This window comes from Amblyomma americanum, chromosome 7 (assembly GCF_052857255.1).
Source record: "Amblyomma americanum isolate KBUSLIRL-KWMA chromosome 7, ASM5285725v1, whole genome shotgun sequence".
NCBI lineage: Eukaryota > Metazoa > Arthropoda > Arachnida > Ixodida > Ixodidae > Amblyomma > Amblyomma americanum.
In genome coordinates, this window is record NC_135503.1 from 130,252,163 (window position 1) to 130,269,602 (window position 17,440).

Here is a 17,440-nt window from a genome sequence, read left to right on the forward strand (position 1 = left end):
TTGACAGGGTTCATGCGAGATCAGCGGAGGTCAAAGGTTGACAAGATAGCACAAATCGAGCACAATGTTTGCCTCCTATAAGGCACTGATGTGGTAAGAAAAAGAGGAATTCATTCCAGAAACTACACCCAGTGTAATGTATCTGTGCACAGCGACCTGCCACCTACCAGTCATCTGGGCTTCACAAGCGACACCAATACAGTGATCACCAGGCTGGAGCTGGTTTCTTGGTTCCTCCAAAATAGCTGACTTGGCAGTGATAGTACGACTATTACAGACCAAGACTGCATGACTAGCATAGATGCAGATATTCCACTGTACAAGCATTTTGTGTGCCATGCCGGTAGGCTATCTGCCAAAAGTAAAAAGAAAATCTTTTCTAGAAACAATATCGCGATAAATGTTCAAGATAAAAGCTCTCAGAAAAATCATGCACAGTCCGGGAGTCCAGGTTTCCGGGATTCCAGGTACAAATTGGCAATTGCTGCGTTACCACAGTGGATTGACGCGACAAGGTGAAGGCTTTGCGAGTCAGCCATTAATGCTGGCGGTTCTTGGATGGGACATTCTTGGAACCAGGAGGGCAGAACACAGTCAGAGATGCACCCAGCACCACGGCGGCATAAGAGCGTAGTCACCTCGAAAAGGGGAAGACAACGCACAAGGTTTCAAATGTTCCTTAGTTGCACAGGCTTCATGAGTTTTTCAGGCTCTTTAAAATCTTGACACGCCCAGATGCTCATGGAAGAACTTTACCAGGTGGTTCAGTAACAAAAAGTCATGAAACACTGGATGATAGAACTAGGTCTTTAAGAAGAGTGTGAACGTCAGCCGTAATGAAGTGTGAGCGTGCAGCAGTGTTGCAAAATTCCTCAGCACAGCATTTGAGCATTGGTTATGCGGGGAAAAGACCGTCGTGAGTCCACGTGGAGCAACGGAGCCCATTAGTGATGCAGTCCCTCAGACACCTCGGCGACCGCTGCGCACCTTTGCAGGATCGTAGTAGTTGCCCTGGCCGGCACGCTCCACCTTGGTCCATTCGCCCAGCAGGAATGCAGCCACCGTATCTTCTTCGGCACACTCGGGAACCGCCTTTAAAGGAAGGGCCAAGCGTGCAGATTTAGGGTATTTGATACGTCAAAGCAATACCACAAACTAGTGTGAACATACTGACCACCGCTGACCAAGTTAAAGGTAGAAATTCTGAGATGTTTTGAACTGCATACAGGTCCCATCCTCACTGACAGGACCAACAGCATGTCGCCACTCGAGTGCAAGAGTATTTGACCTAATGGCTGGGAGTACAATAAACGTCGTTGCAAGCAGTGGTCGTCTTGGAACGATCAGTGAAGAAGAAATGGGCATGCTGTCTTGAAGCTTCTCAGAACATTTGCCTTTGACTTTGCCAATTGCAGTCAATTCGTTTGCTACGAAGCTCAAAAAGAAAAACTTGACATATTCTCAACTACGCAAACTGGTTGACATGTTTTCCAACCACCCACTTTTTATTTCAATGAAATCGTAGCAAAACTACTGGCTGTGTATGCTAGTTAATAGTGTCACGACCGGATTTCATCAGCACAATGGGATGTCTCAAAGTAAGACAATGCTCTCATTACACTGTTTTGTCGTCTCATGTACCCTGTGCCATTCCGTAGCCTTTAAAAAGCATTTGATATCAAATAATTTGAATCACAGAAAACAAGCTCAGCAAGCATATACTTGGCTTATTTGCAGTAGCATTCCTCAAGTTCAAGTAAGAGAGTGCATTGCAATTAACCCACCTCCATATTAGGCAGTAATGACCCAGCACCACATCAAGCAACCCACACTAAAATTTGGGCCACAATCTGAATACGAAGGTAAACTCTTGGCAGCTGCTCGCACAAATCACAGCGGTATACTTTTTAGTGCTCAAACTACAGGCATCAATGAATTGATCATACCCATCAATGCCAGATGCCCGAAGGCAGCAGTGGGTAATTGCGCAAAAAAAGGTGGGGGGGGGGGGGGGACTTTAATGGCAAACGGGCTAGCTGTCTCAACACTGCTCAATGTCACCAAAGAGTATACGGCAAATCTAGTTCAATTAGTGACAGCACTCTGAGAAGTACGGCCGCCGTTTCACAATGCACTCGTATCAAGCTCACCTTCTAGACGGGTAGTTAAGTGTGCTTTCAGGGAAAAAACTGGTAAAACACGAAGCTGGTATCGCTGGAAGGTTTCTAATGTAGGAATTAATCCATTGTAGGAGTAGCTTGGAACATACTAGAAGAAATACTTTTGCATCCGCACTGCAGAACTCCCATGAATAACAATTTAACTCAACTCAGCTGGATAATAAAGAGCACCCACATCCTAGTAAGCGTACACCGCATAAATGACCACATAGGCAAGGGTACACGTTGTGCAAGTTATCCAATGAAGCAAGAGTGCAGGTTGTGCAAGTTGTCTAATGGAGATTGTAAAAATACGAAGGTGAAGAAGAGGGAAACAAAGATGACTGCCTAGATAATACATCGGCTTCAACAGGAGCACCCAAAAAGATCTAAAAGAAAAGCTGCGGTATTCAGTAAAAAATCAACAGCGCAAACAGTCAGAAAAATATGCATTTCTACAGCAGTTGCACCCAGTGTTTCACTAGCGCACCCATGTTTCACTTCGCGCAATAGCTACTTTTAAGTAGCGCATTTTCGGGGCTAGAGTTTGCACCTAGTCTGCAAGGAAACTTCAGCTTAAAATAAAATGTTTTTGCTTAGATAGTCTGTACCTGGTGTATAGTCCGCAGGAAGAAATTTTGGCTGAAAATAAGGTTATCATACATTTTTTCAAAAGTAGTGTACAACAGGCGCACAAACCTTTCGTTGTCAAACAGTTAAAGTCTGCGTCTTTCATCAGACCAACTAGAAATCAGTTTTAAAACCTGTCAAAATGACTTCCTCAGGGGCTTTCAAAATAAAAACCTAAGACTGTTGGATTTTACAAGTGACTCATCAAGGTCTTCATCGTCTTCAGAATCCTACATCTCTGTTACAGTCCACATCTGTACTTATATCATTGAAGTCAACTTCTTTCGCAGCTGCTCGCATTGACTTTAGTCCTTGCGCATGTTCGACTACACTGAGGTTGAATGCTGCTGTGAAGTCTCTTAAAAATTCTAGACGCCATCGTAACCGTACAAGGACTGCGCCGCCCTTGGTGTTGCTTCTAAATTTAGGAGTTCAGATCTTTATTCATTTATTTATATTAACCGAGGTTATGCGCATGTGCTCACAAATCCAAGCACTCGAAGCTAATTGTCACGTTGTGACTTAGCACGGCACAAAGTTGCAGGCGCAGTCATGTGACTTTATTTTCCTATCTGACAGCCATTCTAGGCTTCTTTGGCTAAAATGATCTTAAAAAATCATCACGTATATATAGTCTGCACCCATCAATTCTCCCCATTTCGCGAAATTTCAGCTTTCAAAACATGTAAACCCCGCGGACTATAGTCTAGAAAGCATATCAAGAGCACCTAGGATATGGAAGTGGCCATTTTTGTATTTTTGTTTTTCTAAACTACAAATATGTTCATTGAATTTTATGTTCTTTCGTTCGCACTAGCCTTGCCTGAAAATGCATTCTGTACTCTGGGACAGCTTTCTGTGGCTACGCAGTGGTAGCTACGAGCCTGAGACACTTGCTTCCACAAGCCCACTGTCCGTACTCGTGTGGGCACAGCCCAAAGGCACAGGCCTGTGAACTAGTGGTGCACGCTCATAGCGTCCACTGCCACACGAAGCTGTCCCCGAGTGTAGTATGATGATATTGAAAGAAGGCATAGCGAAAAAAATTAACCTGACAAAACCACGCGAGGCCCCCTAAAGACATTGTTCACATACCCAAACCTCCGGGGCCCTCTGAGCTGGCTGGGCAGCTGCGGTCGCTGCCAGCCGGGGTGGCGGCACGTGCTTGTCATTGGATGCTGGCTCCGGCGGCACGGCCGACTGCCAGCCCGCAACTGTCGCCTCAGCTGGCGGTCCCGCTGGGGTCGAGACTCCCGACTTGGAGACGGTGTGCTCCCTCAGCTGCTCAGCTGGCCATATGTGCAGGAGAAAAAAAGCTGTATTGACGAGTTCGTACGAAGGCAAGCCCGCTTCAAAGTGAGATCTGAATGATTTATTAGTAAAGCCTAACCTGAAGAACAGTCAGACACGTTCATGTTCACGACGGCTGGTTGCAACGCAGGACAGGAATTAAATAAACCATGCAGGGCTGTGGTGGCTACTGCAAGTGGGCGCTGCCCTGTGCCCCTGCCTTACAGGACTGTTCATCACTCCGTCCATCCACCAGATAAATGATTATCGTTCACATGCGCTTCGCGGTACCTCACCTGCGCTGCTGCCATTAAGCGCAATCCGGTAAGGATGTTCTGTGCCTGCCGCGATGAATACCCTCGCTAGGTTTGTAGTGTATGGGGGGTGGCTCGATTATTATGCTGATTATTTTGAGTTAAACAGTAAATGAAAATTGTACACTGGGGAGTTGCTGATCATGCGAACAAGTCGCAAGCACCGAATGCTATTTGGGTTTTGTCCCCCACGTCTGAAACAAGGTGCTAATGCAGTATGCCACAAAGCCGATCTCAGAAATTTGTCACATTTTCACATTCCTGTACTCTGCCGCTACGGTTGTAGGCGTTGCAGGCCATATGCCCAATATTCGCGCTTTCCAAGAAACTCTCTGCCCCGTATGCCCAGTCAACTACAAGGCACCATGCTGAGTCTTTTATCCACTTTCCCAATGAAACACGAGCAAGCGATATCTTCCCTGTATCTGAGCCTGGTGGCGAACTAGGTGGGTCACTTAACTTTCATGGGTCTTCAAACGGGAGGGTCATTCATCACGAATAGGTGGCGAGGGCTGAGAGAGGCAGTAAAACCGACCGAATCAAACAGTTTAGGGCCGCATCATGGGACCAAACATTGTCGGATCAATTTATCTATTTCTAAATTGCCTTACTGATTATTTATAAATTAACAGTTTTCTAGGAAAGATACATCGGCCATGAACTCGCAGTTTCTCCGAGCTTGCATTCCCACCGTGGCCGCACCGTACCACGTGACCAACCGCGTGACAAATACGTGACAGCCACGGCGCCGCGCCGCCGGCAGCTGCTCCGCACCACGTGACTAACCACGTGGTCGGTGGCGGTAGCCACTGAATCTCCCGCACACTCACTGAATAAAAAATCAAACCAGGGCCTTTGGCGTTTGAGGCGGAGGCGCTACCACTCGGCCCCGACGACTCACCTAATGATTGCACGGGATTCATATATTAACACTTACGAACAAGATACCGCCACGATTTCGCTACGTATGTCCTGGCCTAACAGAGCTAGGCCATAACCAATTTTTCTGCTGACCGATTTACAGATCCATCGACTCTTTCAGATACATAGATCGATCGAGTGATTCCTAGAGAGATTTTTCAACTGATTTATTGATTTAATAATTACGACTGTTGTACTGACTGATTCATTAACCTGTCGATCGATTCTCGCAAATGCGAAACAAGGGAATGAACGATTTTAATTCCCTGGGCGATCACTCACCCATGATTGCACAGCTCTCAAGGGGAGCGTCACACAGAGCCCCTCCTTCGGCGCAAACTTCAGCATCCTCGAACTGCTGGGAGGCAGCCTGTGGGGAAACAGGCAACAAATAATTCCAACACAGCAGTACTACTCCTTTTGCAGCTTGGTGGTATGAGAAAATTTTTTTTGGGGTGCACAATCAAACTTTCATGTCGGATTACACGACTAGCTGCCATTTCGCTTGTGTGGGCATATATCATAGTAGAGGCATTATCCTGTGTCCCCGGAAGCAATGACGCACCACAGCATCCTTTAGGACTACTGAACATATGTACCGACAAAACGGCAGCGAGGCTTCAGCTCGAACGGGACCTACAGGTCGCAGTACAGCTCCTCACTTCAACATGTAAGTTCCCAATATAACAATAAATAAACTGTAAGCACACAAATACAGCCACTTGGGTGAGAGAATACATCAGATTACCTCCACAAACACTTTTCGGGGTCACCTTGTCATTTGTGTTCTAAATGAAGTTTTAGTCTCAGGCGGCCTCCACCAAGCATTGCACCTAACTTTAGGCGAAGTTTAAAAAATGGCGTAGAACGTTGAGCGTGCATCAGATCACTTGTGTATCTTCGGAAGCCGCGTTGTGTAAGTCTGCATGTTTGCATTGCACTGGGCTGAGTAAAAGACCGTGCTTAAGTCCTATAAATTACGCAAGGTCACTTAGGAGAATTAAAAATATTGAAAACCAGAACAACTCAACCAGAAACATCCTACCTATTTTGACGCAGCAAGATGACGTAAAAAGTGAACTTGTTATGCGCTGTAAAGAAAGCCGCTGCATTGCAAAGAGCCATCAATGGCAGCTCTCTCACTGTGACACATTTTGCCAGGAGTTTCAGCTCTGAGAAATCCGAGCATATGGCCCGGGGACACTTGTGGCCTTTATAAATCTGGAGAGTCCTTGACGATACTGGGAACCGAACTCGGCACCTTTCCCACACAAAGCGAATGCACAATGACCAGGCAAATATATCGCTCATGTTTTACAGCGACAGCTGTTATGTGCCCGTTCCCGGATGTCGCGTCGTAATAGATGTCGTCGTCTGGGCAACGAGTGGGTGTGTTGACATATGCACTGTGCAAGGAGGAAGGAATGTGCAGGGGGTCCGTACACATTTACCGACCGAGGAGAAGTCCATCGGCCACGCTGTGCTTCTGGAACAGCAGACTAGAGAGCAGACAAATGAAAAATGACCATGTGTGGAAACCTGTAAAAAGAGCGCCCTAGAATTACATAAGGTCGCTCTTATAATCACTACAACAAGTTATCATAAAGTACAAATACCTTAACAGCTGTCACTGAATCCGGTGTTAATCAGTGGTAATCATCATCATCATCATCATCATCATTTATTGTCCCTTAAAGGCCCCTGTCGGGGTATTACATAAGGGGGGAGCGTATACAAGGTTGATGTGGAAAAACAAAGGTCACAAAAATATAACAATGCAATATAGGAACATAAAGAGAAGCAAGGAACGCGAATAGTTAGAACGGTGCATGTAAAAAATGCCTTAGGCCACAAGCACCACACACGTCGGCGAGAGGTTAGGGAAAAAAACATGTCAACCCAGGTGATCTAACAACATCGCCTTAAACCTTGTCGCATCGTGCACATTTGTTAGTGAGTCGGGCAGAAGGTTCCATTCTTCAATTGCGGTCGGAAAGAAGGACTTGTTGAAAGCATTGGTGGAGCCATGAAGTCGTTGGACGCCATTTGAATTAAAAATGCGGCGCGATGTACGAAAGGAAGGAGATATGAGGGAACCACGGAGATAGGGGAAATTGAAGTATAACTTATGGAACAAGCAAAGGCGCGCAACTTTTCGTCTGAGAGCTAAGAAAGTGAGGTCAAGTGATGATTTAATGGAACTTACGCTGGAATGAAAGTCGTATGTTGATGATATGAAGCGTGCTGCACGGTTCTGGACGGCTTCGAGCATGTTAATTAGGTAGGACTGATGAGGACTCCAGATCGCGGATGCATACTCCAGCCTACTGCGGACAAAAGTTTCATATGCCAGTTTACGTATGTTAGCGGGGGAAGAGGGAAGTGATCTTCTAATAAAACCAAGTGTCCGTGAAGCGTCGGCCGTGATTTTTGTAATATGATCAACCCAAGTTAATTTGCTATTGATTGTGATGCCAAGGTAACGATAAGATTCAACTTGCAATAGGTCCTCAGAAAATAAAGAGTAAGGTTAAGGTAAATTGGAGCGTTTCCGAGAAATTTGCATAAAACTGCACTTCCTAATGTTCAGTTCCATCATCCACAAAGAGCACCAATTTTCGATGAGCTTCAGATCGTTTTGGAGGGCAGCTTGATCGTCTTTAGTGTTTATACGGCGGTAGATAAGGCAGTCATCTGCGAAAAGACGGATGGTGGATGAGATGTTGTGTGGGAGGTCGTTAATAAATATTAAGAAGAGAAGCGGACCCAACACAGACCCCTGTGGTACTCCGGAGGAGACGGAAGTAGAATTTGAAGGAAGTCCGCCTATTACGGTGAACAGAGAGCGAGCTGTGAGAAAATTGTGAATCCAGTCGTGCTGTGACTTTCTTCATTGGTGTTTCCAATTACGCCACCCGCTATTGTACGACCCTCGGCAGATCGCGTTAAGTCTACAAGAGCAATAAAAGTCAATGGCAGTTACAAAGCAAATAATGCAGAAAGTCAGCACTGCAGGAAGAATTACTCAAGCGGCAACTTGACGAAATGAGGTAGACAGCTAGGGCGCTTCTGAACAAGCTTTGGATCCTTTTAAAAAAACTTGCAGCGCCATCAAATAAGAAGATTAGAATTTGCGTACCTAAGCGTAATCACGCAACCTAACGAGACCATACAAAAATTTCCTCTGACTTGCGCAACATGTCTCTGAACAATGTAATGTCGGCGGCATAAGTAAGCAACGCGCTACTTGCTTTTAGAAGCTTGGTTCGAACAGCTTTACATGCAAATTTTAAGACAAGTTCTGCACACCTCCGCTCGCACGAAGCTCGCGTACTGTTCTCACCATTAAGCTAAGGCGAAAAACTCTTCTAATAGGCTCCTAACAAATACGAGAAGGTATATTTGGGCTGTTCAAAATGAGCCAATTCCACATTGACATGAATGAGCGAGAATCTCGAGACATTTTGCAATAATTTATTTGGACTTTCAAAAAAGCAACGAAAATGTTACAGAGAAATGATACAGTTAAACCTCGTAATAACTAAGTTTAAGAGGTCCAGCGATCACTTCGTTATAGCCGCAGCTTCGTTATTGCCCGTGTTAACCGAGCTTCCAAGGGGAATTATCATTCGTTTGTTATATCCATTATTTGTTTATAAACCGCTTCGTTATAACAAGGTTCGACTGTATCAAAAGGGTAGTTTCGAATTAATTTCTATGACATGATTTGGCTATTATATAAAAAAGCATATCCAGCACATCGATATCTTGTTCCAAACATTTTATTTCTTGATCTCCACATCCTACACTACAAAATGAAAACTTTAGCGCAGACTAAAAAACAAGAAAGGCACCTTTCACTTCTATTGCCCATAGCGAACCTTGTTGACTAAAAGCAACCTAGCCCCAGTTTATGTAGGTTAGCAGGGCTCACTGCGAGGAACAGAAGGTAAATTTGCCTTGCACCAGATTGTTTCTTGTAGATTAAAGAAACTTGGAAAGGATGCTGTGCGCTGGCTCGATGGTTATGCCGTTCGGTTACTAAGCCGGAGGACCCAGTTCCAGTTCCGGACGCTGCGGTCGCAATTCTTTGATGAAGGCGAAGCACAAAAGGTGCTTGTGTACTCTGCGATGTTAGCGCTCAGTAATTGCCCCAGGATGCCTAAATCAATCCGAAGCCCTCCTGTATGGCGCCCCTTATAGCCCATGCGTCGCTTCAGGATGCCAAACACCACATTGTGCAATTATTTTCCAACCTGGGCTGCACTAGGTTGGGCCGCTATCTAATAAGCACGCCAGTCTCATTATTCTCTTCTCTGTTCAGGATGTTAAAAAATACTGCAGCGAAATATTGTGATTTCATGATACCATAAAATTCTCTCGAAGGCAGCCATCCAGGGCTCGCAGCACGGAAAATCCTTTCCCATCACGAAAAAAGACACGCCCTTTAAATGATCCACATTCATCATCGCCACCACGCATTTCTTCGCACCAGCTTACTTCTGCCCCAGAGTGTGCCGCACTAGCCCGCTCAGAACTAAGTATTCATACGACAGATCCAAATCGCCAGCACAGCGGGGAGTTTTTGAAATACCTGAGATTGTAATAATGCAAGAAAGATAATATCACATTATGATTCGCTGAACATGACTGATATTTACTAGTCGGATACAACTTAAGTCTGTAGCGAGGCTCCGCCTACATTCAGGACAGACACTCAGAATTCCTCCACGACAAAAAAAAAAGTAGTCCACTGGCGAAACTCTTCTTGTTACCAAAACAAGCTAATCAAAGGGGAAAAAAAATAAGCTCGCGAATTTTTATGTGTGGCTTGTTTAATATAGTAAAACAATAAACAGCTGTGTTGGTTTACTGTTGCAAATGGCCACCGGAGTTATAAAGGACGCCGCGGGCATTGCCCTGTGTTGCCAAATGCAGCTTATAGTGCGAAACTACTATTTCACAATCCAGAAAAAGGCGTGGTTTGTCTAAACCCTTTCAGATACCTGAAGAAACAAAATATATATTGCCGCCCCTTGGTTTCGAGCCCATGGCAGTGCAAACAGATCAGCTTCACTGCCCACTGCACGAGAGCAGTACGCTATCGCCGCAACCGATCACGCCTTGTGTTAAACTGCAACACCCTCTCGCACAGTGCATTGCACGCAGTTATCTTCATCAATTTTAATCTGTGCGCAAAAGTCACAAACGGAAATTAAAGGAAACGTGCATAACTGGCTCCCCAGACACCTCAATCATGCTTTGAGCTACATGGCTGGCAGTAGTGACAGAAAGGTGTGCACCGATTGCATTGCGTTGACAGTGTTTTGGCAGAAATGTCGCTCTGAACAATAGTCAATCGGCGTTCATTGGGTTCAATGGCGTTGCATTAAAGTTTTAGGCTCTGTTGATTTTGAGGAAAGGAATAGCGCATAACTGGCTCCCTCAACACCTCAATCACGCTTTGAGATATGTGGCTGGCAGTAGTGACAAAGAGGTGTTATCCGCTTGCATTGCGTTAACAATGTTTTGTAAGAAAATTCGCGCTGAAGGAATAGGCCACCGGCGTTCATTGGGTTCAATGCCGTTGCATTAAAGACTACTCTGCAGTCGGCAGCTAACCCTCACCTAAACACATGCGCGGAGTATCGGACTCTCATGCTCTCCGGAGAAGGCGCAGCTCCTCATTCTCCGCCCCACAACCAGACACTGCCCCGCAGCCCCCATAACCGTGACACTGGAAAACCGGTACATTCCAGAGATACACACTCTCCAGCTACTGGGCCGAGTTTCTGAACACCACCGGGGCATCAAGGAGCATGGCCTATGTCGTCTCATTAATGCCTTCGTCCTCAGCCTCTTTTCCTTCACGCTCCTCTATCTGAAACTCCAGGGCACAGAAATCTCCACCCTAGATGCTACGATTCGAACAGCACTTAAGACAGCACAACACCTACCCCTAAATACCTCATCCAAAAAACTCCTCAAGCTAGGCCTACACAACACGATAAGTGAGTTTATCGAGGCCCACCGACATACACAATACATAAGTCTCGCGAAAATTTAACCACCACCAGCAGACACATCCTACACACCCTCGGTATCAGGATACCAGCCACGGATCCCGCACAGCTCCCGGACCCCAGCACATTCACCGCGAACTACTAATTAAACCTCTGCTTAAAAACATGCACACCACCTACCACGAACTCTTCCGCAGAGCCCGCTCACGGGCGCTCCACAAACACTATGGCATGGAACCGGATGCCGTGTGGTTGGATGCCGCATGCACGGGCGGCGAGGACGCGGTTGTAGCCATCACGAACCCCTCCCTACAACCGATTGCCACCCTTCACATATCCCCCTCAGCCACTTCGGAGGAGGCTGGAGAAGCTGGTATTGCCCTAGCCGTCACGCGCACGGAGGGCCGGTATATATATTGTCACAAAGAGGTTTCAAAATAAAAAAAAGCTAGACACAGGCCTCAAGGAATCAAGCAGTGTCTCAGCTTTAAAGAGCACGCGAGTCTCACTTTGTCCTCAAGGCGCCGCCCGGGCACACCTGGCGGCATTATTTCCCCTGCCCATCCAAAAAAGGAAGCAAAAACGTGGGCTCACTTGGAACGAACGAGGTGCCCGTTACTGCGTACAGTACGGCTTCATACGCAGTACGTGCACGACCTCAGGCTGCGGTCGTCGGCGCGAACTGGGCAGAGTGCCATCGGGGAGGACTTCATACGTCACATCCGTGATGCGGCGCAGCACTGTGTAGGTTCCAAAGTAGCGGATATACCGAAGTCCATACCCACACTTTGTCGTCGGGGTGGTACTCGACGTGGCGATGTCGTTGGTTGTATCGTTCTGCATTCGTTGCCTGCTACCGGCGGATGTGCATACGTGGCAGTTAGCGGGCTTCCTCTGTGTGTCGGGTAAATTCCTCGGCGTCTGGCATGAGCGCCTGACCGTCAGGGCGGCTCGGAAGCATGGCGTCGAGCACCATTCGGACATCACGCCCGTAGACGAGGTGAAACGGCGTAAATCGAGTCATTTCCTGAATCTCCGTGTCGTAGGCAAACGTCACATATAAGAGGATCTCATCCCAAGTCTTGTGCTGTACGTCGACGTACATTGTGAGCATGTCTGCTAAGGTTTTGTTGAGGCGCTCCGTGATCCCGTGTGACTGCGGGTGGTATGCAGTAGTCTTGCGTTGGTTCGTGCGAGTCAGGTGGAACACCTTGTTCATGAGCTACGCTGGAAACGCGGTGGCCCTATCGGTGATGATGGAGGACGGGGCGCCATGTCGTAAAACGATGTGGTGTATGAAGAATCGTGCGATTTCAGAGGATGTACTGCGCGGCACCGCTTGGGTTTCCGCATAGCGCGTCAAATAATCAGTCGCAACTATAATCCACTTATTGCCAGAAGACAACGAAGAAAATGGGCCCAGAAGATCAATGACGACTTGGTCGAAAGGTGTGCGAGGTGGAGCAATTGGTTAGAGCCCACCTGCGTGCTTGAGTGGTGGTGACTTACGACGCTGGCACTCACGGCAACCTCTGACGTAGCGGTGGATGGTCTTTGCAAGTTTAGGCCAATAATAGCCCTGACGCACTTGAGCGAGCTGTGCCTGCAAATCCCAAGTGGCCCGAGGTCGGCTCATTATGACACGCCGAAAGAATGTCGTCGCGGAGGTCTGATGGCACGACTAGGAGGTAGGGCCGGTCACCATTGCTGGAGTTTTTTGAACAGTGCGCCATTTCGAATGCAAAAAGAGGACAAGTGGCGGGAAAAGTGTCAAGGTACGTTGGAAGCATGACTTTCCAGGTGATCCATGACAGACCGCAGGTCAGCGTCAGCACGCTGCTTTGCCACTATGTCCGAAATGCTGATCACACCTAGGAAACGATTGTCATCCTCTGCGCTGTCATCAGATTGCTCAATGGGTGCGCGTGAGAGCGTGTCGGTCGGCATCTTCGTGTTTACGTCCGGACTTATAGGCAATTGTGTAATCAAATTCCTTGAAGGCGAAAGCTCAAGCATGCTACGCGGCCTGACGGGTCCCGGAGATTAGTAAGCAGCACAAGGAATGGCAGTCTGTTACCACTTTAAAATGGCGACCAGGGATATAAGGCTGAAATTTCATCGTTCCCCAGACGACAGCTAGGCACTCCTTTTCCGAGGGGGAGTAGTTGATTTCGGTGCGCGAGAGTGTGCGACTCGCATGCGCGATCACACGTTCCACACTTTCTTGATGTTGAACGAGGACGGCACCAAGCCCGATGTTGCTAGCGTCGGTGTGTATCTCGGTAGCAGCCTCCTCATCGATGTGAGCCAGCACAGGGGTAGTGTGCAGCCGTTGGCGTAGCTCTGTGAAACCAGCCTGCTGCTCGGCACTTCAGACGAACGGTGTATCGTCACGTGTTAAACGGGTGAGGGGTTCAGAGTTCTTGGAGAAGTCGGCGATAAAACGGCGGTAGCAGGCGCACAAAGAAAAGAAGCGCTTGGGCGTTTTCTTTGTAGTAGGACGGGTAAACTTGGCTACGGCGGCAGCTTTCTCGGGATCGGGTCGTATGCAATCAGCGCTCACAACATGGCCGAGATACTTGAGCTCTTTGTAGCCAAAGTGGCATTTATGGGGTATAAGTGTCAAATCGGCCAACCACAGGGCATCCAACCCGGTCCGCAGGCGTTCTGGGAGTTGGTCGAAGATTTCCGAGAACACCACCACGTCATCTGGGTAAACTAAACAGGTTTGCCATTTCAGGCCAGCCAGGACAGTATCCACTATGCGCTGAAACGTCGCTGGCGGAGAGCAAAGGCCCAAGGGCAACACCTTAAAATTCATATAGGGCGTCAGGTGTGATAAGGCAGTTTTTTCGCGGTCACGTTCATCAACGTCAATCTGCCAATATCAGGTCTTTGGGTGGGTCGACGAAAAATACTTGGCGAGGTGATGTTTGTCGAGCGAGTTGTCGATGCGGGGCAGCGGATAGATGTCTTTTTTTCGTTATGGCGTTCCGCTTACGGTAATCCTCGCAAAAGCGCAGTGTCTCATCCTTCTCCTTAACAAGCACGACGGGCGACGACCACTGACTCTATGTCGAGGGCTGAATAATGTCGTCTGTAAGCATCTCCTTCACCTGCGTTTGGATAGCCTCGCGTTCCTTCGGGGAAATGCGGTACGGCTGCTGTCGTATGGGGCGAGCGTCATCGGAAGTGATGATCCGATGCTTCGTGATCGTCGTTTGCTGCACTTTCGACGAGGATGCGAAGCGGATTTTGTACTGGAGCAGTAGGGCGCAGAGGTCGCGCTTTTGAGTTGCTGAGAGCCCGGAGCTAATATCGATGCGATCTAGGGACGTGTCCTGACGGTCCATGGCCTCGGACGCAAAGTACTCAGTAACATCGGCCATTTGGTCGGCGCACGTGACAGCAGTAGCTCGGTAAAGGTGACGAGGTTCTCTCGTAAAATTAGTAATAAGGAGTTCTGACCTACCGTTACGGAGGTGGAGAACACTTCGGGCCGCGCAAATGCCATGTGCCAGCAGCAAGGAAAGGTTGTCCTCGGCGACTGCAGATCCATCACGTAGCCTATCATCGCATTCGACGCTTGCAAAAACACTGGAGCGCGGCGAGATCAAGACACTTTAGGTGGAAATAAGAAGGGCGGAGCTGCATTAACAGCACTTCTGTTGGTGCATGGTGATACAGAAGAACGATGTGCGCAAACTATTCGCAAAAATCGCGTGCGCATAAATTGTAAGAAAGTTTTGATAATCAGGTGCGCCGGCTTTTAGCAGCTGTGGCTGAGGCGCTGATTTGGAAACAAAAAATGCAGAGCGCCAAAAAAGAGGGTGTTCGAATATCAAACATAAAGGCCTGTGGTGATGCCTTACATACATATGGTCTCCCACCAACTCAAGAGAGTGGCTAGCAGGCATGGGATCCCTCTGGCGTTTTCTGCGCCGAACAAGCTTTCTATGCTGTGTTCCCACTCGTGCGGTGATGGAAGGCATGGCTGCCAAACCAGACATGGGACAACCTTTGTCCCTTGCTCCATCGGAGTCGTGTATGCTTTCCCACTCTCGTGTGGAAAGATGTACATCGGGCAAACAGAGCGCTACATAAATTAGCGACTCAGGGAGCGTGCGCTAAATGTGAGGAACAAAAATGACAAAGGTGCACATCTTGTGTCACACATTATTAACTGCAGCAGTTGTGCACCGCGATTCGATGAGACGGCGATTCTGGGCCGGAGCAGAAACGAACACGCACGGCTGGCTCTCGAAGCATTCAATATTAAGAAAAAGGCTTAAGGATGTGTTAGGGATACTTCCTTATCAGTTTCTACCGCCGAATTGAAGTTTTTGTGCTCGCATCATTCGCAGTAATCTTGCATGACTGGAATTTTTGTTAGCTTGCGTAAGTGTGGATAAATGTATATGCGTTGGTGAGAGAAGAATAAAGTAATTGTTAGTGTGGCGCCAGTACTTGTATTTCTCCCGTATATGTGGTTTGGAGCTGCGTTGCCGAACTTCGGAGGTGTTGTCGGCTTTCGCTGTCGAAAGCATAACGGTTCTGTGCCGCAATTCAATAACAGCAGCATTCTCACGGAGAAAATCTACGCCCAAAATCAGGTCACGAGAACAGTCGCGGAGCACCGGCAGCTAACTATGAACGTCGAGTCGCTGATCTGGACCCTAGCCGTGCACTGTCCAAGCAGAGTAATAATATGCGCCCCCCTCCCGCCGTACGGATCTGCACGCCAGAGCAAGAAGTTGTAACTTTCTTTAGAAGCGCTGCCAATTTGCCACCGATAATTGAAAACTCTGGTCCTGTGTCCACCAACGCGCTAATGCTGTGACCATCGAGAAGCACGGGTATATCGAGAGAGAAGCGGTCCTTTAGTTCAACTGCTGTCGTCGACGTCGTCAAAGCTCTATCATCGGATGTCTGCGTCGTCTTCATTGTCAGGGGGTCTTTACAGCGTCGATATCCAGCGACCACGCCCCCGGAGGTCGCTGTCCTCAGTTTTCCCGGCGAGGCTGGGCGAGCGGTCCGCTGTCGCTCGCGAGGAGTTCTGCGCATTCGGTGAAAACAATGGACAGCGAGGTGACGGTGATCGGGACTGACGGCGCGCCATGGACCACTGAGATTGCTGGGTCAGGTACTCTTCAATCTGACGGGGCCGTTGGCCAAATCGGGGCCTTGGCGCATCGAAGGAAAAACTCTGCAGGACAAGCTCTCGATATGGGCTCTCCGGCGGAACAGGTGACCGGGCGCCCCACAGTGGAAGCACAAACGCCGGCGGTCGGGGCCATGCCAGACGTCCGCTCTGCGCACGGATTCTCGATCACTCGGGATGCGATGCTGCCCTGGCTGCACGAAGGGTAGCAGGACGTCGTGATGGTTGGGAAAAACTGCCGCTGGATTTGGGGCAGGGCGTAGAAGCGCGTCAGCGTAGGTCCGGCGGCAGTAGTCTGTCTGGTTTGGCGGTGGAAATGCCGGTGTATTTGGGGCAGGGCGCCGCAGAGCTTCAGCGTATGTCGGGCGGCAGTAGTGTCTGCGTAGGCTGTCGTTCGGCGTGTAGCAACGGAGGCCTGATAGCATGCTACACCTATTCGCGCATAACGCTCATAAGGGAGCTGGCCGCTGGCTACGACGTACCACAAATCTTCTCTAGCTCCTCACGGACAACAGCGCGGATGATGTCGCGGAGAAATTCGGTATTGCTGTCGAAAACCGGGAGGGACCCCGTAACAGAAGCAGCAAGGACTGGCCGGCCGTACGCTGTGGAACGCTGCCGGTGGACCTCCTCCATCGTGACTGCCTCCGCTAGATACTCGGAAAATGTGCTGGGGGTTGCTGAGCATGAGGCCGACGAAAAGCTGTTCTTAAACACCGCGTATTAGGTGGCGCAACTTTTTGGCCTCCGACATGGCTCGGTCAGCCCGTCGGAAGAGCCGCGTCATGTCTTCGACGTACATGGTAACTGTTTCGTTGGGAATTTGCATACGGGACTCCAAGGCTCGTTCAGCTCGCTCCCAACAATCAGCGCTGACATACGCGGCGAGCAGTTGACGTCGGAACTCAGGCCATGATGAAAGAGTGTCCTCGCGGTTTTCGT

At 48.5% G+C, this 17,440-nt stretch overlaps 1 protein-coding gene across 1 annotated transcript in view; it reads right to left on the reverse strand.

Moving 5' to 3' along the window:
• Positions 1–833: 833 nt before the first annotated feature.
• Positions 834–17,440, reverse strand: part of LOC144097462 (uncharacterized) — a 55,433-nt gene continuing 38,826 nt past the window's right edge. Inside the window, exons 3-5 of the mRNA XM_077630187.1 lie at positions 5,597–5,684; positions 3,885–4,078; positions 834–1,092 (exon numbers count right to left, since the gene is read on the reverse strand). Of these exons, the coding sequence (XP_077486313.1) occupies positions 961–1,092; positions 3,885–4,078; positions 5,597–5,684 (414 nt within the window). The 3' untranslated portion in view covers positions 834–960. The remainder of the gene's footprint in view (positions 1,093–3,884; positions 4,079–5,596; positions 5,685–17,440) is intronic.